At 39.9% G+C, this 17,983-nt stretch overlaps 1 protein-coding gene across 2 annotated transcripts in view; it reads right to left on the minus strand.

The window, feature by feature from the left end:
- The window catches only part of fstl5 (follistatin-like 5), a 149,322-nt gene that overhangs the window by 86,486 nt on the left and 44,853 nt on the right, over positions 1 to 17,983 (minus strand). For both annotated transcript variants that reach the window (XM_031866964.1, XM_031866963.1), the window contains exon 4: positions 13,877 to 14,125. In XM_031866964.1, coding sequence (XP_031722824.1) covers positions 13,877 to 14,125 — 249 coding nt within the window. The remainder of the gene's footprint in view (positions 1 to 13,876; positions 14,126 to 17,983) is intronic.

Raw genomic sequence — 17,983 nt, forward strand, 5'->3', positions numbered from 1 at the left:
CACTACCAGCTCAGCGCGCAAAAAAAAGCGAAAAGCTAAACATTAAATCTCAAATCTCAAGCACAGAAGACAACATTTGCTCATTGTTTAGAGCAGACTTTCGTCCTCAGGCCAATTAAAAACATGACCTTTAACTTGTATTTTTCCCTTTTCTTCCTCAATAACAGATCCATTGCTCACTTGATTGCACTGTCCAGCACCTGAAAACCAAACACGTCATGGGTGAGATGGGTTGTGCTATACATAGAATGAAGTCAACACTTTGATATTAGAAAACGCCCACAGCGCTGCAACCCAGTCAACCCTCTCCTCCCCACACTCTCTTCTTCTCTCCATCTCTGTATAGTGGCTTACTCACAAAACACACCGCTTTAAGCAAAGTTGGCATCTATTGTTCACATTTATTTCTCCAAATTGTTCAAAGGCTTGATATCCAGGATGGAGAAAGTGGGTGGAAACAAAGGAAAGGGAGAAGGCAGAGAGCAATAAAATGAACACTTTTCACAGGAAAAGGGATTTTAACTAATACTTAAATATATATATTTCTTTAACCTCAAAGGACCATTGAGGATGCATCATCATATTCAGTGGTGTGGAGATGTAAAACAATGCTTGCAAACAAAATAGCTAACAATAAAAAGGACAGTACATGATGGGAAGCCATCTTGTGCGGACTGATAAAATGGTTCACTCAAAATACAGGTGGCCAATTCATCAAGATTCTGAAGTGTTTTTAAGGGTTTGTATAAATGGGTTGCAAAGATTTAGAGGACAGAACAAAATGTGGAGTAAATACATTCTTAACAATTAAGAAAAAAAAAGTAATTTTACAAAATAAAAAAAGATAAATACATTAAATAAGTTAAATCCACTGTCAAGGTCCTCCAGTAAAACATTCAACCCCCAGGCTGTTTCTTTGAAACTGTGCAAATGTGTTACAAAAGGCTGCAGGAAGAAACACACTGTGCATATATTTACCTGACTAAGCTTTATATATTTAGTCCTAGACTTTTTCCGCGTATTCTTTTTTTAACCGTGGCTGTAATTACTATTATCTTTGTCACAAATTCGTCTTGTGAGCATCAATGAAACTATTCTCCACTGGCAAACACCTATTCAGCACCGCAGGGGGGGAGGAACATCAAACATGTTTAATTGGCTAATTTGTCATATGATTGTTTGGGATCCGTGGCCCAGTCCTCTACACACGCCTCTGATGGAATAATTGGCCAGTTTAAGCACATAATGAACATGAATATAGAATGCTTTGAAGCCAAGCAGAAGCTATAAATAAACCCATCAAAGACACCACTTCCTCGTCTTGAAGTGTGAAAACCTTTCGGGGGTTTTAGCGGATTGTACTCAACAAAAAATGACACATTACCAATAAGTTTTAACCTATAAATAGATTTGCCGCTTCTGCAGGTATAGCGTAGAGGTGAAATCTTTATCGTGAACAAATAATGAAAAGATATTTTCAGATTCTTCTTTGATAGTACGACTGTATATGTGTGGTTCAAAAGTATTTACTTCAAACGTGTCTTTCATGTTCAAGTTTTAATATCAAAGCCAAGCTTCACATCAATACGGCACAACGTTGTTATGCAATATTTAGAATTTGCTTGTGGTTATCTTTGAAAGCGTCTCTTGACTGCAGACAGTTGAACTTCGTGTTTGGTTAGAAAAAGTGCAGTGTTTATTTTATATTCATCCAATTGATTAACGCTAATTCATTCAGTTAGTTCAATAAAACACACACCATGTTTGTTTTTGTCTTGTATGCTCATTCTCTTGCCAATATCCATGTAACCGTTTATCTTACAGTTCTACCTGACGTAGACATCCCACTTTAGCTTGGACCTCTTGCACAGTCTTGAACTGTATATTTATAAAGCTTGTGTGGGACTTTGTTTTGTGCTCGATGCTTCTAAAAATGGTGGTAATGGATTGTAGATTATCTTTAGTTAAGTGAGTTTATCCTGCATGTGCAGGTAGATATGGTTGTTTCTTTTGCTAATTTCTTCTAAGATATGCTTGGAATTAAGACCTCTAAACAAACGTCCGCTATCTCACACACAATATAGCAAAGCAGAATTGCCCAAAGAATCTTGTTTTTTTTCAGCACAGTGCAAAGCAGCTGGTGCTAATTGTCCTTATAAATACGGTAAACAAAGCCTCAGGTGCATTGACTGTGTACTACTGAGGAACCGTACAGATAATACTGAATACACTGAATGAAATCGAAATACTTTTATGGGAACCCCTCAAGGGTTTCTTCATTGCTAAGAATAAACCCTTTAATACATATTTATTTTTAGATACACATGGAGAGAAGGGGCTACTGGGACAAAAGCTAATCAAAACAGTATAACCGTAACCGTATAATAATTTTGATAACACAGTATTCATTCATCCCCAGCCTTTGGAGCCCCACCTCATATCTCTTGAATCAATGAGCCAAATGCAAAAGAGCTACATTGTCTGTTAGCAAATATACTCCATGTAAATCTGTGAGCGCTTTGGACAGCCATCACAGCCCCCTCTTGCCTCCTTGTGGATCCGGGTCCATATTAATGTACTATGAAGGGAAACTAAATGTTGACGGTGCCTTTTAAGCAAGTGTTGGTTAACAATAAATCATTTCACAACAATAATAATAACAATATAATGCATTAGTTTTGAACATCGTCGATCCCCGAGACCCTCGTCTATCGGCACAACCATGAAAGAGCTAATAACATAGTAGTGTAGTGGTGTGAATTAATCAGTATGTTTTTTGTTTGAAGTAGATGTGGCAATTAAACACAAATTATTAGCAAGCCTCAAAGCGATGGTTGCTAAGTTTCCTGAACTCCCTGAACAATTCCTGCAGGTATTATCACTCTGTCATCGAATAAACACTCCTCTATAAGATCTCCATCTGCAACTGGAAATTCTCCAACAAAGGGAAAAAGGAAGTACACACACACACACACACAACAGACAAAAAAGGGTATACGAACACAATGAAAACAAAAGACGAAGAAAAGAGGCATTTAAGCGAGATGAGATTAAAATCACATTAGAGGAACTACTGGCAGTGAAGCCAATCATCTTTCTTAGATTCAAGGGAAGGGCATGTTGATAGCTAGGGATCAAGTTACAGTATAGAATGACATCAGTAATGTGAAGTAGAGTGCTACGTATCTCTTCATCACAGTGCTGTGCTTACTTAAATTAGTGTTTACTTAATAAGCTGGGTGCCTCACTTTGGAAGTGGATCATTCTTTCCTAACCTTTTGAAAAAAAAAAGTATGCAGTGCTATACATGTATTGGTTTGGAAACTTACAAATTATCCATTTTATCTCTTTTCCACAGACAGCGTTGGTGGCTGTGATGAAAGTATTAGAATTGGAAAAAGAAAAACTCTTTGTTTTTTTTTAGGTGTCTACTTCTTGAGATGCTCTCAACCTTTTATGTCAGAGGCAGCCTTTAATAAATGATTCTCTCTAATGTCTTTTTAAGAACATGTCTTTTGCAAATACCTCGCAAATGTAAGAAGTGTAATGGGTTTCCAATTTACCTAAAGTGCAAGGCTTTGGACCGTGAGAATAAACTTACACAAACACTCGGAGAATATTCAGACTCCACAGGGCCCAGCCGGTTCAGACTCAGGTCCTTCTTGCTGTTATGTGACAGTGTAAACCACCGGCCAACCAGACACCCGGTATTAAAGGACCTGTCTGTCAATTTTGGAGTGACAGCAGGTTCCAACTGTGTGTGGATGGCCTTTGCTTTTCCATTTGGATCATGCTTTTGTAAATTCAATATGCTTTTAGGAAACAGGCCTTCAACATAAAGGTGAGCAGCAAAGGAAGCTGTAATTTACTGTTGCTACTGAAGGCATCATCTTGTAACAAAACCCCACTTATGACAGGAGCTTCCATATAAATATATTACCAATTACTAACCAATGACTTACTAGATAACATAGCTGACATGTTGGGGGTTCAGTGTTTTGTCACTTTGACGGGAGTCAGGGTGGTGAATAAATAAACAAACTCAACACGCAGCCTTTAACATTAGACCACTGTAGCTGCTCATCCTTATCATACAGCACAAGGCATAGCGGCTCCAGGCCGTGTCCTTCAGTAAATATTAAATGTCCTCTCCATCTGCGGTGACTTTTCCTTCTCGTTTTCCCTTTGACACCCTGCTGTACAGTACAGCCACATATATGTCGTGCAGCTCAGCCCATGATTGCAGGTTTCAGTCATCTTGCCTTTTGATCAATAACACAAGCAAGACAAATGCATCTGAATGCTACTGGTGACTGCGACGGGCTGGGTGGAAAAATGGAAATGTTTTGTCATACAGCTCAAGGTAAGTGTGGAATACGTGGTAAGTGGCTTTACTCGGAAAACAACGGGGTCACAGATTTCAAATGTGAACAGGTGGCGAGTTTTGATTCACCGTGACATAACATTTTACCCTCATCATATTTTCCATTTCTCCTCCTAATTCAATCTGTATTATTGGTCATTCACTTTCCTTCCCCAGACTGCTGCAATAGAAGAGCTATTCCTGCAAGCCAAGACACAAAGAGTGATGAGACCATTGTGCTCTGATATTTCCCTGACCATATCAGTTATCAACAAATTGGCCTGTGCCCCTCCCTGCAGCTATGTCATACATCTACACGGTTTCTCTACTGCATCTGTCTTCATCCAGCTATAATAAGGGAGGCTATTGCTGCCATGTATTCAGTGATATGACTATCATTAGCAGATGCCCGTGTCATAGAAAAAAGGGGGGAAAAAAATCAATGGGAAAAAAGGGACAACATCTTTGTTCCATTGTAATGTCATAGTGCTGATTATGAAAGGCTGTGTTCTATTACTCAAAGTTTTCAAATGATCAGGCACTGTGAAACATTGATTCGTCCCCCAGAAAGAGACATATTGCTCAGTGTGTCATTGCTCCAGACAATAGACCTTTTCAATGTCTCCTATTAAAGTATGGCTAAGTGAGTCATGGAGGCAGAAAAGTAATTTCATTTCCATGGACCTGGCCTTGTTTTTGTCTATTTCCTATTTCATATCAACATTTTCTTACTGGCCATTAAAAATGGCCCAATGATGGCACTGCAAGCCACGGATTTTCAGGGATATGTTGCTCTGTCATCAACGCTATCTCTCAGGTGAGGGCTTGTTTGTCCTTATTTTGTCTTTTTCTTCTCTTTGACACAGATTCCGAAGCCTGAATTTGTGCATCGGCCGACACAGAGAACCGATCTCATGCCAGTGCGTTAAAGACAAATTGCAGCCACAATTTAGACAAATGATAGTACAGTAACGTTGTAAAAAAGTACTGCAACAGTAATATAAAACAAAATTTACCTTGGAATAAATAACAATTCCTTCCGTAATAACAATCCAAGTCGGTACACATGGCACATGTCCAACTCTCAACAAGATATGCTGTCATATAAGCATGCTATGATGTCAATTTACACACACCAAAGACAGTTGCACAGCCTCTGTAGTGCCTTTGTGTGTGTGTGTGCGTGTGTGCGTGCGTGTAGCTCTTATTAGTTAAAAAAAAAAAAAAAATCTGATCCTGCATCAACTGATCTGATACACAGCAGATGAGCACATAATCTGGATAGATTGAACAGGAACATTAATCTCCTCTGCCCTGAGTGCTGCTGAATTCAACACAAACATTTAGCCAGTTGCCACAGCCTTGAGACATAATGTCCAAAACTCATAATAGTGTGTCAGAAAAAGAAATACTTTGAAGTTAATCTCCAAGATATTTTCGTGTTGGTCTCAGATAAATCAATCGGTGAATCTCATTTTGGAGCAAATCAACAAAGCAGATCACGATGATCAAGGACACTGACATCAGAGTCGACCGGCACCGAGACCCTGCAGCTGACAATGGTTTTGACGCCCTTGCAAACTTAATGATCCACAGGTCTAGATTTTAATGAGGAGCTTGTTCTTTGGCGCTGCTGTCGATGACAATGCCAGGTCTCGCACAGAGGTCGCGGCATTAACGGCACCAGAGAGTCATTAAAAGAAAGCAAGAACGCACAGGAGGTTCAGAAGCCCTTCACTGTACACAAGCTGATCTCCCTGGAATCCCTCCGGTGGGGAAAGACAGAGACGCATCGCTAAGGTAAAGGGTCTCTGGAGGCCGGATGCTGTGATGCTTCATGAGCATGTTTTTTCTTGGCAGAGCTCAGGGGAGTCGTCCACAAAGGGTTTGCTCCACTGAGATGCCAGGGAGGCAGCCGACAACAAACGCAGTGTAGTTCAAAAAGCTCTACTTTTATAGACACAGCCTAGTTTACAGATGTTCGTTATTGCTGTGTGGCATATATGTGCCTGGTTTGTTGTACAATTTAAAATATAACTGTGCTGTACAGTGGCAACATAACAATAGTACAGTAAGAATGAAAAGCTCTCAAAAAAGTCACTTTTAAAGTTGTTCTACTTTGTTTGTGTTTTGCAGAAAGAAACGGACCTAGAATACAAAACTACATCACATACATACAGTTTCACCATAAACTGATCATTACATGTATACTGATAGGAACAACACCCCTGCAAAAAAAGCTTCCTGATATCTAATATAATAAAAATAATGTTTTTTAAATGCCTGCTTGATAACCAAAATGATATACAAGCAGACGCCCTAAACAACTCTTTTTTTCTACATCATCCAAAGTATAATTATGGGAGACTAAATAAAAATGACACCCCGTGACAGAGGGAATGTGAGGGACAAGCCTCCATCAATGTCAATCCTCTGTTGATTCTTCCCTCTCAATGATTATGCAAAAACAGAAATTGCTTCCCTCCAAGTAGTTTTTCACCCCCAAACGCCTAACTCACCCTCTCTGTCTGTTTATGTCCATCAAATCATATCACCGCACTTTTCACTCTCATTTGCCTTCACTTCGTTAAGGGTTTAACTGCACAACTTAACCCATGTCTTTCACAAACGGAAGTCGGAACAATATATAGAGCCTTTCATATTTAGCCAATATACACATTGTATTTCCCCTATATTTAACCAGCAGCTATAGCGAAGTGTTTAACCCCGCAATGCAGATTCATGTAATGCAAATTAGAGCTAAAACAACTTGTTGATTTCATAATTAGTCAAACACAAACTTAATCAAGAACAATTTTGCTAATGGAGTCGTCATTTCAGTCAATCCTTTGTTTTCTCGTCTCAAATGTTTAGATTTGCAGGTTTTCTCTAGATTCAATGATACTAAATAAAGTGTATTCTTGTTTTGGACTGTTAGTCCGATAACAAAAAGAATCTGAAGATGGTAGCCTGCACTATAGGAGGCTGTAATGGCCTTATTCACTATTTTCTGATATTCGAAACATAAACAGATTCATCCGGAAGATAATAGAAAAGAATAATTATTCTGGCCAAAGGCACAGAGACATGAGCTGCAAGGATGCAGGTGAGATCATTATCACACTATAGGTGGTGAAGCTGTTGCATTGACATTGTAATTATGAAAGTGCTATTCCAGGTTGTTACTCATTAATCACATTTTGGCAGTAATTCTAATGTACACTCAGCAACCCATTCCTGATTGAAACCATAAATGTGATTAAAAAGTATACATTATTGCACTACCCATGCCGTCAGTTGTGTTAAGCTTGGCACTATTCTCTTAAAGGCAGAATGATTAATTAAAATGTTTTACATTTTAGACATTTAACAGTCTAAATTACCATTTCAGTACAAGCTAAAAACTGTGGGACTCGTAAACCCTCGATGTTTGAACAGAATTGCGATATGTCAACCTCTGCATAACTTTGTGTATATGTTTGTTTCTCCTTTGAGCTTTCTTATTTTGGTTTTGGTACCCCTAAAATGTCTGAATCAATGTTTTATGCGACTACCTGAAGTCTGCGGGCCGTTTCACTTTTTACAGGTGTGATGTAATCCAACACCAACTGCTCATCTCAATGTTGAAACACATCCCATGTAAAACGTCGGCCCGTGCTCCCCAACACCATGATGTAATAGTAAAGTAAATGATGCAGTGCAACCACACAGTAAGTAGTAAATGAAAAAATTGAGAAGCTCTGGCACAGAAGGTTTAATTTGGAGCCAAACGTCTGAAGGTTTTCTAAATGTATGATCTCCCAGGTAATTGGATGTGCTGAATGCACTGAAACCACTTGCTTGATGTGCCGCAACCTTAGCCCTGATTGTCTCCGCTCGTGGCAATTGCCTATTGCAGAGATTGCTCGCCTTCATGCACACATTTCCCTCTGCAGATTGGACAGGCTTTTGTGCACCACTTAATTTTCAATCAGATCCGATGCTGGTGAAGTTGCCATGCAGTGTGAGGTGTAAATGGTGGGTCATATGCTCTCCCCCAGTGCTAATGAGAAGCTTCAGTCAACACATGGCTGTCATTTTTTATCCTGTCTTCCAAAACTGATATGAAGCACAGAGAAGGTATGGCTGACAAGGTCTGTCCATTGCCAACATACACCCATCCAGCTGGGACCAGAACCAGTAATGGTTCAGCTTCTTTGCATATGGATGTCAGCTCAAAAGCAATCATTTCCTCCGGCTGTGGGTTTAAGCTTGCCCAGGGGACTAATTGTCTGTCCATCAAATTAATATGAATCTTGTCAGGGATCGTGAGATACTCTGCACTTGTATGATATTTGGTCTCATTAAGACATCACTGAGACATTTGAATACTGGAGATAATGGTACAATTTCACAGCTTCTTTGAAAGACTGAACTCATGGCACTTCAAAATCACTGTGCTATAGTATGTATAGAATGTTTTCGTAGCAAAACGGTCAAAAAAAATTGCTTAACGACGACTTTCTCGGTAGTGTTCAAGTAATAAAGGTTTGTCGTGTCCGGAATGCAGAGTAGAAGAAGTAATACGCGGGACACTCCGGGCAGAAACCTCCTAAATTCACCAACTCACTACTTGTTCTCTTAAAATAATATTAATTGTATTTTATATTAATAAAATATTCAAGTATTAAGTACTAGTGTAAACAAATCTATCTGTAGTACAGTACAAAACTATTGTAGTGGGAATATTACATGATCATCATCATCAGTGCTATCCGCTTGCACTGATGTGCCGCTTACACATTTGTTTTCTGAATATTTACATTGGAGGATGTTCAGTGTTTAATCAGCAGTCGTGCTGTAGAGGATTTTAGATCTGCTGAACGCATACGGGTCTAAAATAAGATGACCTGCACATCCATAATTAAAATTAGGTTTGCACTGATTGTTTGGCCACTGAATGTGGTTTGAAAGTGGCTGATAAATGATGGAAATACATCTCCTGTGACCAGCTGATCACCATTTTATTAGCTTCTATCTAACAGCAGTGAAAGTATGAGGCAATTTATTGCAGTCAGCAGAGCATTAGTGTAACCAGCATGTCATCCATCTGGCATTGACAGTTCGTTTATGGCAGTGTGTACCAAATTTAACAGCCTACAGTCAAAGATTACAACCAGTTTAATATACTGGACAAGGGGAAGACTGTATGCTGCTGTAATGAGAAGCTTTCCATGCCGTATATTCAGCCAATCAACAACTGAGGGAGAGATTTATTGAGGTTTTTGCACCTGTTTTCAGATGCAAACTTGATGCATTCCACCCCAAACAAAACTCATGTGCTGTATTTGTCAAACAAACCCGGCTAGAGTCGCAGTTTGCTTATCATTTGTGCGAGTGTCTGCAGGGTGCACTTTCTCCTCACTGCATATTCATTTAAGGGAGGAAGTCTCAATATGTTTTGGGGGAAAAATCTCCACTTCTGAAAGGAGGTGTGAACATAGTGCAGATGGGATTCAAAAGAACTACAAGGAAGATTGTAATGTTGGAAGGAAACAAATGTGCATCAAATATAAGCTCATATATAACTAAAATGTTATCCCTCATATGCGATGAAATGCTGGACCGTAGAGCCCGGCTGTGGTAAAGGAAGGCGACAGCGCTGCAACACAAGTAGGCTAATGTGGACAGAACATAGCACAAGACCAGATCGGATTTTATTGACTTTATTTTACAAGACACCGACATTAAAATAGGCCCAGATCTGCCCTGATTCCAATCCTTTGGAACGACTGGGGACATCCCTCCTACACACAACGTACAGCTGAAACTGATGGGAATGTTATTGGTTTTGCATGTATTTGGTCAGAAAATGAAAGTATTTGATGAATAAAAAATTGACCAGATGATGGCGCTAGATGTAATGTCAGGAGATACAGTTACAATTCATCATGAAGGGATCATGAATGTCTGCACCAAGTTGCAGAGCAATCCATCCAATGGTTGTCGTCCATCCATCCATTATCTGCAGCTGCCGCTTCTCCTACTCAGGGCCGGGGGGGCTGGAGCTGGCAGGGTTGACCCTGGACAGGTCGCCAGGCTGTCACAGGGCTGACACATGCAGACAGACAACCATCCACACTTCCACTCCCACCTACGGGTAATTTAGAGTTCTCAATTAACCTGACCTGCACGTCTTTGGACTGTGGGAGGACGCCGCAGAAGCCGGAGCAACCTCACGCTGTCACAGGGAGAACATGCAAACTCCACACATATGGGCCGGCCAGCCTGGGTTTGAACCCCGGCCCCTTTTGCCGTAAGGCGACAGTAATGGTTGTCCTATTTCACACAAGAAAAGTCAACCGCATGGTGCCGCTAGAAGAAAGGTCAGGGGGAAATTCTTTTTTATGCTACGATAATGAGAATGTATCTCCATATTGCAAGGTAAATTGAACCCATTACCTGGAGGACAAAAAAATCAACTGACACATTTAACATGCCAGTGAGGGCAGATTTCATTTTACCCACTAATAACCCCTGAATCATAATCACATCACATTTAGTTGAAAGCTCTGTTACATTTGCTCAATTATCTATTTCCTCTGATTGCCATGGTTCCTTTTTGTTCCCTTTGAAACAAAGAACAGATCCTCCGAGGCTGTGCAATATTCAGGCAATCCCTCTGTTTTCCTGTGTAAACATTTACAACTGTAAACGTTTTTTATAATTTGCATTTCTATTTTTTTAATATTTGAAAGTGTCGAGAACAAAACAATGCCTTTAGCAGAGATCACTAATGGTGTCCTGTGTCCTCTCCCTGGCGCTCTCATGCAATGAGAAATTGATTAAATATCCATCACTGTAAAAAGAAAGAACGTCTGGACCGAGCGAGGGAGGTGATGGGAGGGGGGGCTTGTGTTTTTTTTTTTTAAATGATTGCTTCCTTTGGCTCCTGTTGATCTGATATTGATCGCCTGACATTGGTCAAATATCCCACTCTGCATTGCGGATAGATGCTGATTGGGTGCTGGGGGGGGGGGCACAGAGACGTACACCAACCAGGGATGTATCACTGATCTGAATGCCTTTTTACTGTGATTGGGATGAAACAGATGCTTTGATTGTCATCAGAGGCTTATCTAGGCTGCTCTTAATGTATGACAAATCATGATGCTGCTGTTTTAAGACGGTTTGCATGTGTTGGCTCTTGTATAGAGCAGGGAATTGCTGTAAAAGCGTGCACATATTTTCCTTTCCCGCTGTAAGGCTTTGTTCATCTCTAAATTGAACATTTTAGTGGTGCCAGAATGCGTGTATGTGGTGAGACGGATGTGCTGTTCGTTTTTTTTTTTTGTTTTTGTTTTGTTTTTGGCTTCACAAACCGAGGATGTTGGCCCCAAAAACCCTCTGTAGGGAAGACCACAAGAGAGTTTTATCAGAAACAGTACATAGATCCAAAGTGGTTCTCAGTCTCGTATGAAGTTACTTTTCAAAGTAAACAAGTGAGCTGAGAAGCCCTGTCGAAGCAATGCGGAGACTCAGTCAATCGCTCATGAATATTATGAATATGCTGCCTGTGAGTTTGCAACAATTCCCGTTTGCTCTGAATAGAACAAAGGTGCGGCGTGTCAGGAGCTCTTACTTCACTAATGTCTAGCGTTACAAAAGAGAGAGTAGCCTTGTTTCCAGGGACTAAGAATAATTGGTGTGTTTATACAATCAATGGTAGGGAGCAGTCAACCTTCTCTGGGGAAATATGAACACGACAGTGCAACCACCTGCTCCCTCCTTCGAACCAAGCTGTGCATTTCACAATATGACTGGTTTCAGATTGAGCGTTCTGATCTCTATGTTGTGTTCACTATGCAATGTTATACATCACTATATATGTCAATATTTCATGTCATTGGTTCAACAATGTCTTTAATTATGTGTAAGATGTTAAGGTACAATGGCATGTGCTGTTATGTTCTATAATGGACTGTAATATGCAGTAATATGTGCATCTACAGAGAACATTAGAGATAACCCCTTAATTTATATGCTGCTTTTCATGTTTCCCCTGAATAATACTCCTACATTGATTTTCAAAATAATTATTTTATCTTTTAAAAATGAAAGTGGGTCCTCTTACTGAGTACAGTTTTACAAACAAAAATGATGTGTTGTTATGACATTGTGCATTACAGTTTTCAGGAGATGGAAAATATGGGTTTGATTTTTTTTTTTTACGCCTGCTGTCATATTAAAAGAATAGTTCAACAAATACGCTCATTTGCTTCCTGGTAAAGCTTTTGTGGAAAAGGGGGATACCAAACTCTAAAATCTCACAAATTAACATCTTACACCTGGTTTGTTCAATCTGTACAAAAAACATTAAAGTAAAAATGAGGATTCTCTGCTTCACAGGGGAATATGTGTCGGACTATTTCTTGGCTGCTGATAGTAACTTCATGGAGTCTCAGCTGGTGTACTAGCATCTGCCTAATTAGGGAGCTTTAGAGATACTGGTAGGCAGTTTTTTAATCTTTAAACTTAGCCAGGCTAGCTGTTGTCCCAGTCTTTATGCTAAGCTAAGATGACCGTTGTATTTCCCCAAATTGGTAATCTATTCCCATAAGTCCATATTCCCCAAAGTAAATTCAACAAAAGCTGCTCAATAGCAGAGCCAGCGGGTGTAATTTCTGCAAAATGAGCAAACTCTACAAAACACACCAAAGCGATCGTTGTTTATTCTAGTCACTGTTTGTGGGTGAAATTATTATTTATCTTCATTGGAGTGACATATTTTCAATGAGCCATTTAGATCTGGGGTAAGAATATTTTAAGCCTGTAAGCCAAAATGGAGACTTGCACTATTTTACCAACCAAGTAGCAGAAGATTAGAAGGGCACTCCCTAATGATGGCTGGTTGACTGCCAAAGAGGCTGGTGGAGTAAACTGGCTCAGCAGCCAACATTTGGCTGATGGTAACTTCCTAGACTGTCTCTCGCTCACAGATGTTTCAGTTATTCCTCTTCTTCTATGTTGAAAACGTCTTTAATTTCCCAATCCCTTTAGGTCATAAATAACCTAGATTCAGTCCTGGGTCACAGAATGGGTCCGACATGACACTAACACTGCCCAGGTATAAGCATTTGTGTACCATGGAGGTACCTATAGTAAAACTGCATGAGTTTGGATGAAAGTGTCCCTGACCTTATATACAGTATGTTGTGTAGGTTCTTTTCCTTCATTGCACTAAAAATGAACCACCTTCAAATGGTGAAGTTGTCAAAATCAGAAACACTTTTCAGCAAACACACACATTTCTTTTGCAGAAACTAGCTTCACATGTCCATACTGTGGATGCATTAAATGTTGTTTTTTATCTAAACATTTAAGTGCCTGTCATAGCAGGAGGCAAACTCGATTAAAACCCACAGGTTACAGGGCCAAAAGGAAACTCGCATGCATTGCAAAGGGCACGGTGGTAGACATACAGCATTCACTGGAGCGCACACACCATTAGAGAAAGGTCACATGAGCTCTTACCTTTGTAGAAGCACTCCTCACTGTGCATGATGGTAATCTTGTGTCCTTTGAGACAGGAGGCCCGGTGGAGCTCACAATGGTTTTGGTACAGCTTCCCATCTGAACCACACACGGGTTTATAGTGCGGCTTACAGTGATCCAAGCACTTACACTCCCCTTGGCCAGTCTCGTGGTTGGCCACACAGTGACGCCCCAAGCCACAGTACTTGTGTTCACATGGACTTGGATAGCCATTGTGTCCCATAAAAGCTGCGGAAAACACACAGAAAGAAAAAAAGTTACATCGTTGACCGATCCACAACCTGTGATCGATGTGTAGCAGAACAGATGGAAGGTCTGAGTTAAAGGTTACAGGTTGGATCACATTAAGGCTCTTGTTACAGGTTGGATCACATTAAGGCTCTTTCAGTCCCGTCAACCCTCAGGGAATCCCCGTTGATACAGGATGATGTTTTTCTAAAGTCACAAAATATTAGTATAAATCCATAACACCCACATTGAGAGTGGTTAAAAGTCTGTTTACTTCAACCCAAGACTGCAAAGATGTCAAATAAATGTACATTTTAATTAAATTACTTTAAATGTTTTTTTTTAAGAGAGAAATATGTTCCGCCTATGCGAGTATGCTTTCCCATTCCGACTGGGAAACCCTCATCAGATCTACATTGTCATGGAGGCTTTGTCATTTTAAGGGCTGAATCAGTTAGTGGTGAGGAGAGTGAACTTCTTAAACTTCTGACAGGCGGGCAACAGCACTAATGGAAGCCCACATACTGGTAAAACAGAAGAAACATCATGAACATGTTTTAATTCATTGTGAATTATAATATAACCTTATTACATTTGCCTTTCGCTGTCTTTTTCAAAGTTCTTTAAGGTTTCATGGAACATTTAGTGATGTTAGAATAAGAACGAGACAATACATCGCTGCTACTAACAAATATTTCCATTACAATTATTTATGCTTTTTGCCTTTATTATACCTCAGCTGGAGAAGGGCAGGAAAGGGGGAGAGAGAGAGGGAACAAGATGCAGCAAAGGCCTGTGGGTCAGATTCAAACTCGCTGCAGTAAGAAGTCCGTCTACATGGTGTGCCCGCTCTACAAGGCGAGCTACAGGAGCATCCCATCTGCGTGTTATTTTACTCGATCAATCATTTGATCCATAAAACATCAGAAAGCAGAGGAAAATGTCCATCACAATATCCTAGAGTAGGAGGTGATGTCATTAAATGTCTTATTCTTTAAAGTATGCTGGATGTTTTATGCATGTTGTGTGTTGTGTGTGTGTGTGTGTGTGTAAATATAAAGATATATACACAGTCTTCATACAGGTATTCATTGAGCTATCGCATAGAGCAGTGGTTCATAACCCATGGGTCCAGATCCCTAAGGGGTCAGCAGATAAAACTCAGAGGTTATAAAAGGATCTACAAAATCTAAAGGATATTTTGAAAGTCGTTTGCGTAAAATCGAGTTTTATTTTACCCCTCCAGACCTTAAAACCCAACAGTCTGAGGAAATCTCAAGGGCAAAGCCTTCGATTAAACCCAAAGCTACTTTGATGGCATAGAGTATGTTTACAGTGGCCAGCGTGTCCCACAGTTTACCTCACCTTTATGTGAGTGTGGCTTTATGTGAATGAACGCTCTACAGTGAATGACTAAAGGGGGAACGGCTTGGGTTTTGCAGGCTGGGGAGAACAAATAGTACCAGAGCCAAACATTGCAGCTTGTATGTCTTTCTTTAGCAGCAGTTATTTGAAGAAATAGTACATAATTAAAAAGGTTTTATGAGAACAACATTTTCCCCTCAATAAACGATTAGTGTTAATTTCTTTGAGGACATGCTTCTGTTGTGGTCTGCCATTTTAACCTATATGAACACCAATAAGTCTTGACAAGCCACAGATCAGTCTGTGCAGAAACCCATGAACCACATCAAATATATCGGCTTTCTAATAGCAGCTTGCTCACTCTTAGATTGCCCTTTGCGATGGTCCTCAAGGGACGGTGGACGGGTATGATGAGCAGAGAAAAAAAATAATTAAAGAAACTCAACAACCATCAGAGCGAGTGCCTCTCAATGCTGCACTGTTGCGTAAAGTTATGAACGTAAGAGACACAACCGTATTTGTCCACAGCTTATTCTATCGGTGAAAAGGTCACTATATCTATGTAATAAGTGTAGCTATCCTTCAAAGAAATGCCATGGTAATACAAATATCTAAGCCTTTCTTTTTCTCTTCACATGCCAAATGGACCATGTTAATGGCTACAATGAAAGCTAAAATGCCTGAACACTCATCCTCGCATACAAACCACGACTCACTCCAGCACAGGATTGATCAATGACAGCTCTGACATAAGTTTGTACTGAACTATTGTGGCTTGAATCCCTAACATCTGCAAAGACATGTCCCACTAAAAGTGAAGTTTTAATTTTTTGAACTCATCCAAAGTGTCCCCAAGATGTCCTGCACAAACTAGATTCAAAAGATCTAAAGATCTTAGCCTTTTTTTAAGCTAATTTCTTTGACATGAAGATGCACAGTTTCCCCTGTGTCAAGCTGAAAATCTATGCTTTGCTACCTTCCCAGCAGCAAACAGACAACATCAGCAACTAGCTGTTGAAGAATAAACATTTTAGCCAAACCCAGATCTGTTTTTCTCCTGGGGTGATGGAGACAAAAACAGAGCTGGGTTTATATTCAGCAGGTGGCCAGAAACATAACGCCGGATGGAATGATAATGTTGCTTTGCTTAACGTCTAATTAAGCAACTGTTTGCTAAGATGTTAGCCATAAAACGTTAGGGGCTAGTACTACGGTGGCTGCTATTTATCAGCAAGTTTTGTCATATTTCTGCCACCTTCAGGCCACATTGGATTAATACCGCTATAAATTTGATGAATCTTTTTCTTTTTTTGTTTAACCATGAACTTCATCTTAACCCTCAGCTATAAATTGTATTACTTACCTAAGCCTATCCAGCTACATTAATTATGTTTAATATTAAAATAATGGCTTCATTTTGAAAACAAAGCTGGCCACATTTTTATTTCTGCCGACGTAAAGAAGGAAAGCTCATAAAAACTGTATCCGCTTAGCATTCATATTGAAATATCTGTCAATATTCAACTTTAATGCTTTTCAGTTGTTTTGCACATGACCTTAATTCAACGCAGGGTTGCACTGCACTTAGTCTCGATAAGAGAGTGTAACTGAACTGTAAAACTGTCATGGAAGGAAGAAAAATAACTGAACTGAGGCGCATACAGACTGGCATCCACAAACTCTACTTTCACATTGCGCACACTGTCTCACTGACCAATAAATATTGACTAGAGTGGTGCTTCACTGCATTAATTACAATCTATGAAGCATTTGGCTTTGAGCAGAACGGGCAGATATATAAACTCAAAGGAAAGGCAAAATGAGCACCCGGCGTCCACAGACACGCCTAAGCAAACGGTTTTAACAATGCATTAGATAAATCTTCTTCGCTCAGACGCATCAAACATTGTGAAGTTAGTATCGGCGTTTGCATTAAAACACAAATTCCAAAAAGGAAACCATTGTTGCATTTGCACCATTTCCTTGTATAAGCTTGTAAGTAGCTAAAAGCAACATACATGCAGTCTTTATTTTTTGTCAAGTGAAAGTTAATTCAATCATGATAGATGAAGAATACCATCTGAGAAATTAGGTTATATTAAATCCTGAAATGTCAGTTTTGAGAGCTTTGTGGCTTTCAATTGAAATGTGTTTATATCTGAGCTTTAGCAGTTGGACAATGTGGTTAACACACCAACTTAACAGTGTTAAGCCTCATTCGCATCCCGGACATCACCCCACACACAGTCCTGCGTTATCATCGAGCCGTCACAGAGGGTTTAGACGAGATACAAGCGCGTACACTGTGACCTGATTGGAGCCAGTCAATTTGCTAGTTTATTAAATCCCTGCGGTGGCCCGGCATAATGATTATTCAGTGAATTTGCGTCGCACAGCCAGGCATCCTCTGCCACCAGCAGGGTCAGCGAAGGGCGCAGTCATTTGTTATCAGTATGCACAACCAACAGTCTGGTCATCAGCTGACATCAGAGA

The sequence above is a fragment of the Anarrhichthys ocellatus genome, unplaced genomic scaffold (assembly GCF_004355925.1).
Source record: "Anarrhichthys ocellatus isolate YVR2014 unplaced genomic scaffold, GSC_Weel_1.0 scaffold37, whole genome shotgun sequence".
Classification (NCBI taxonomy): Eukaryota; Metazoa; Chordata; class Actinopteri; order Perciformes; family Anarhichadidae; genus Anarrhichthys; species Anarrhichthys ocellatus.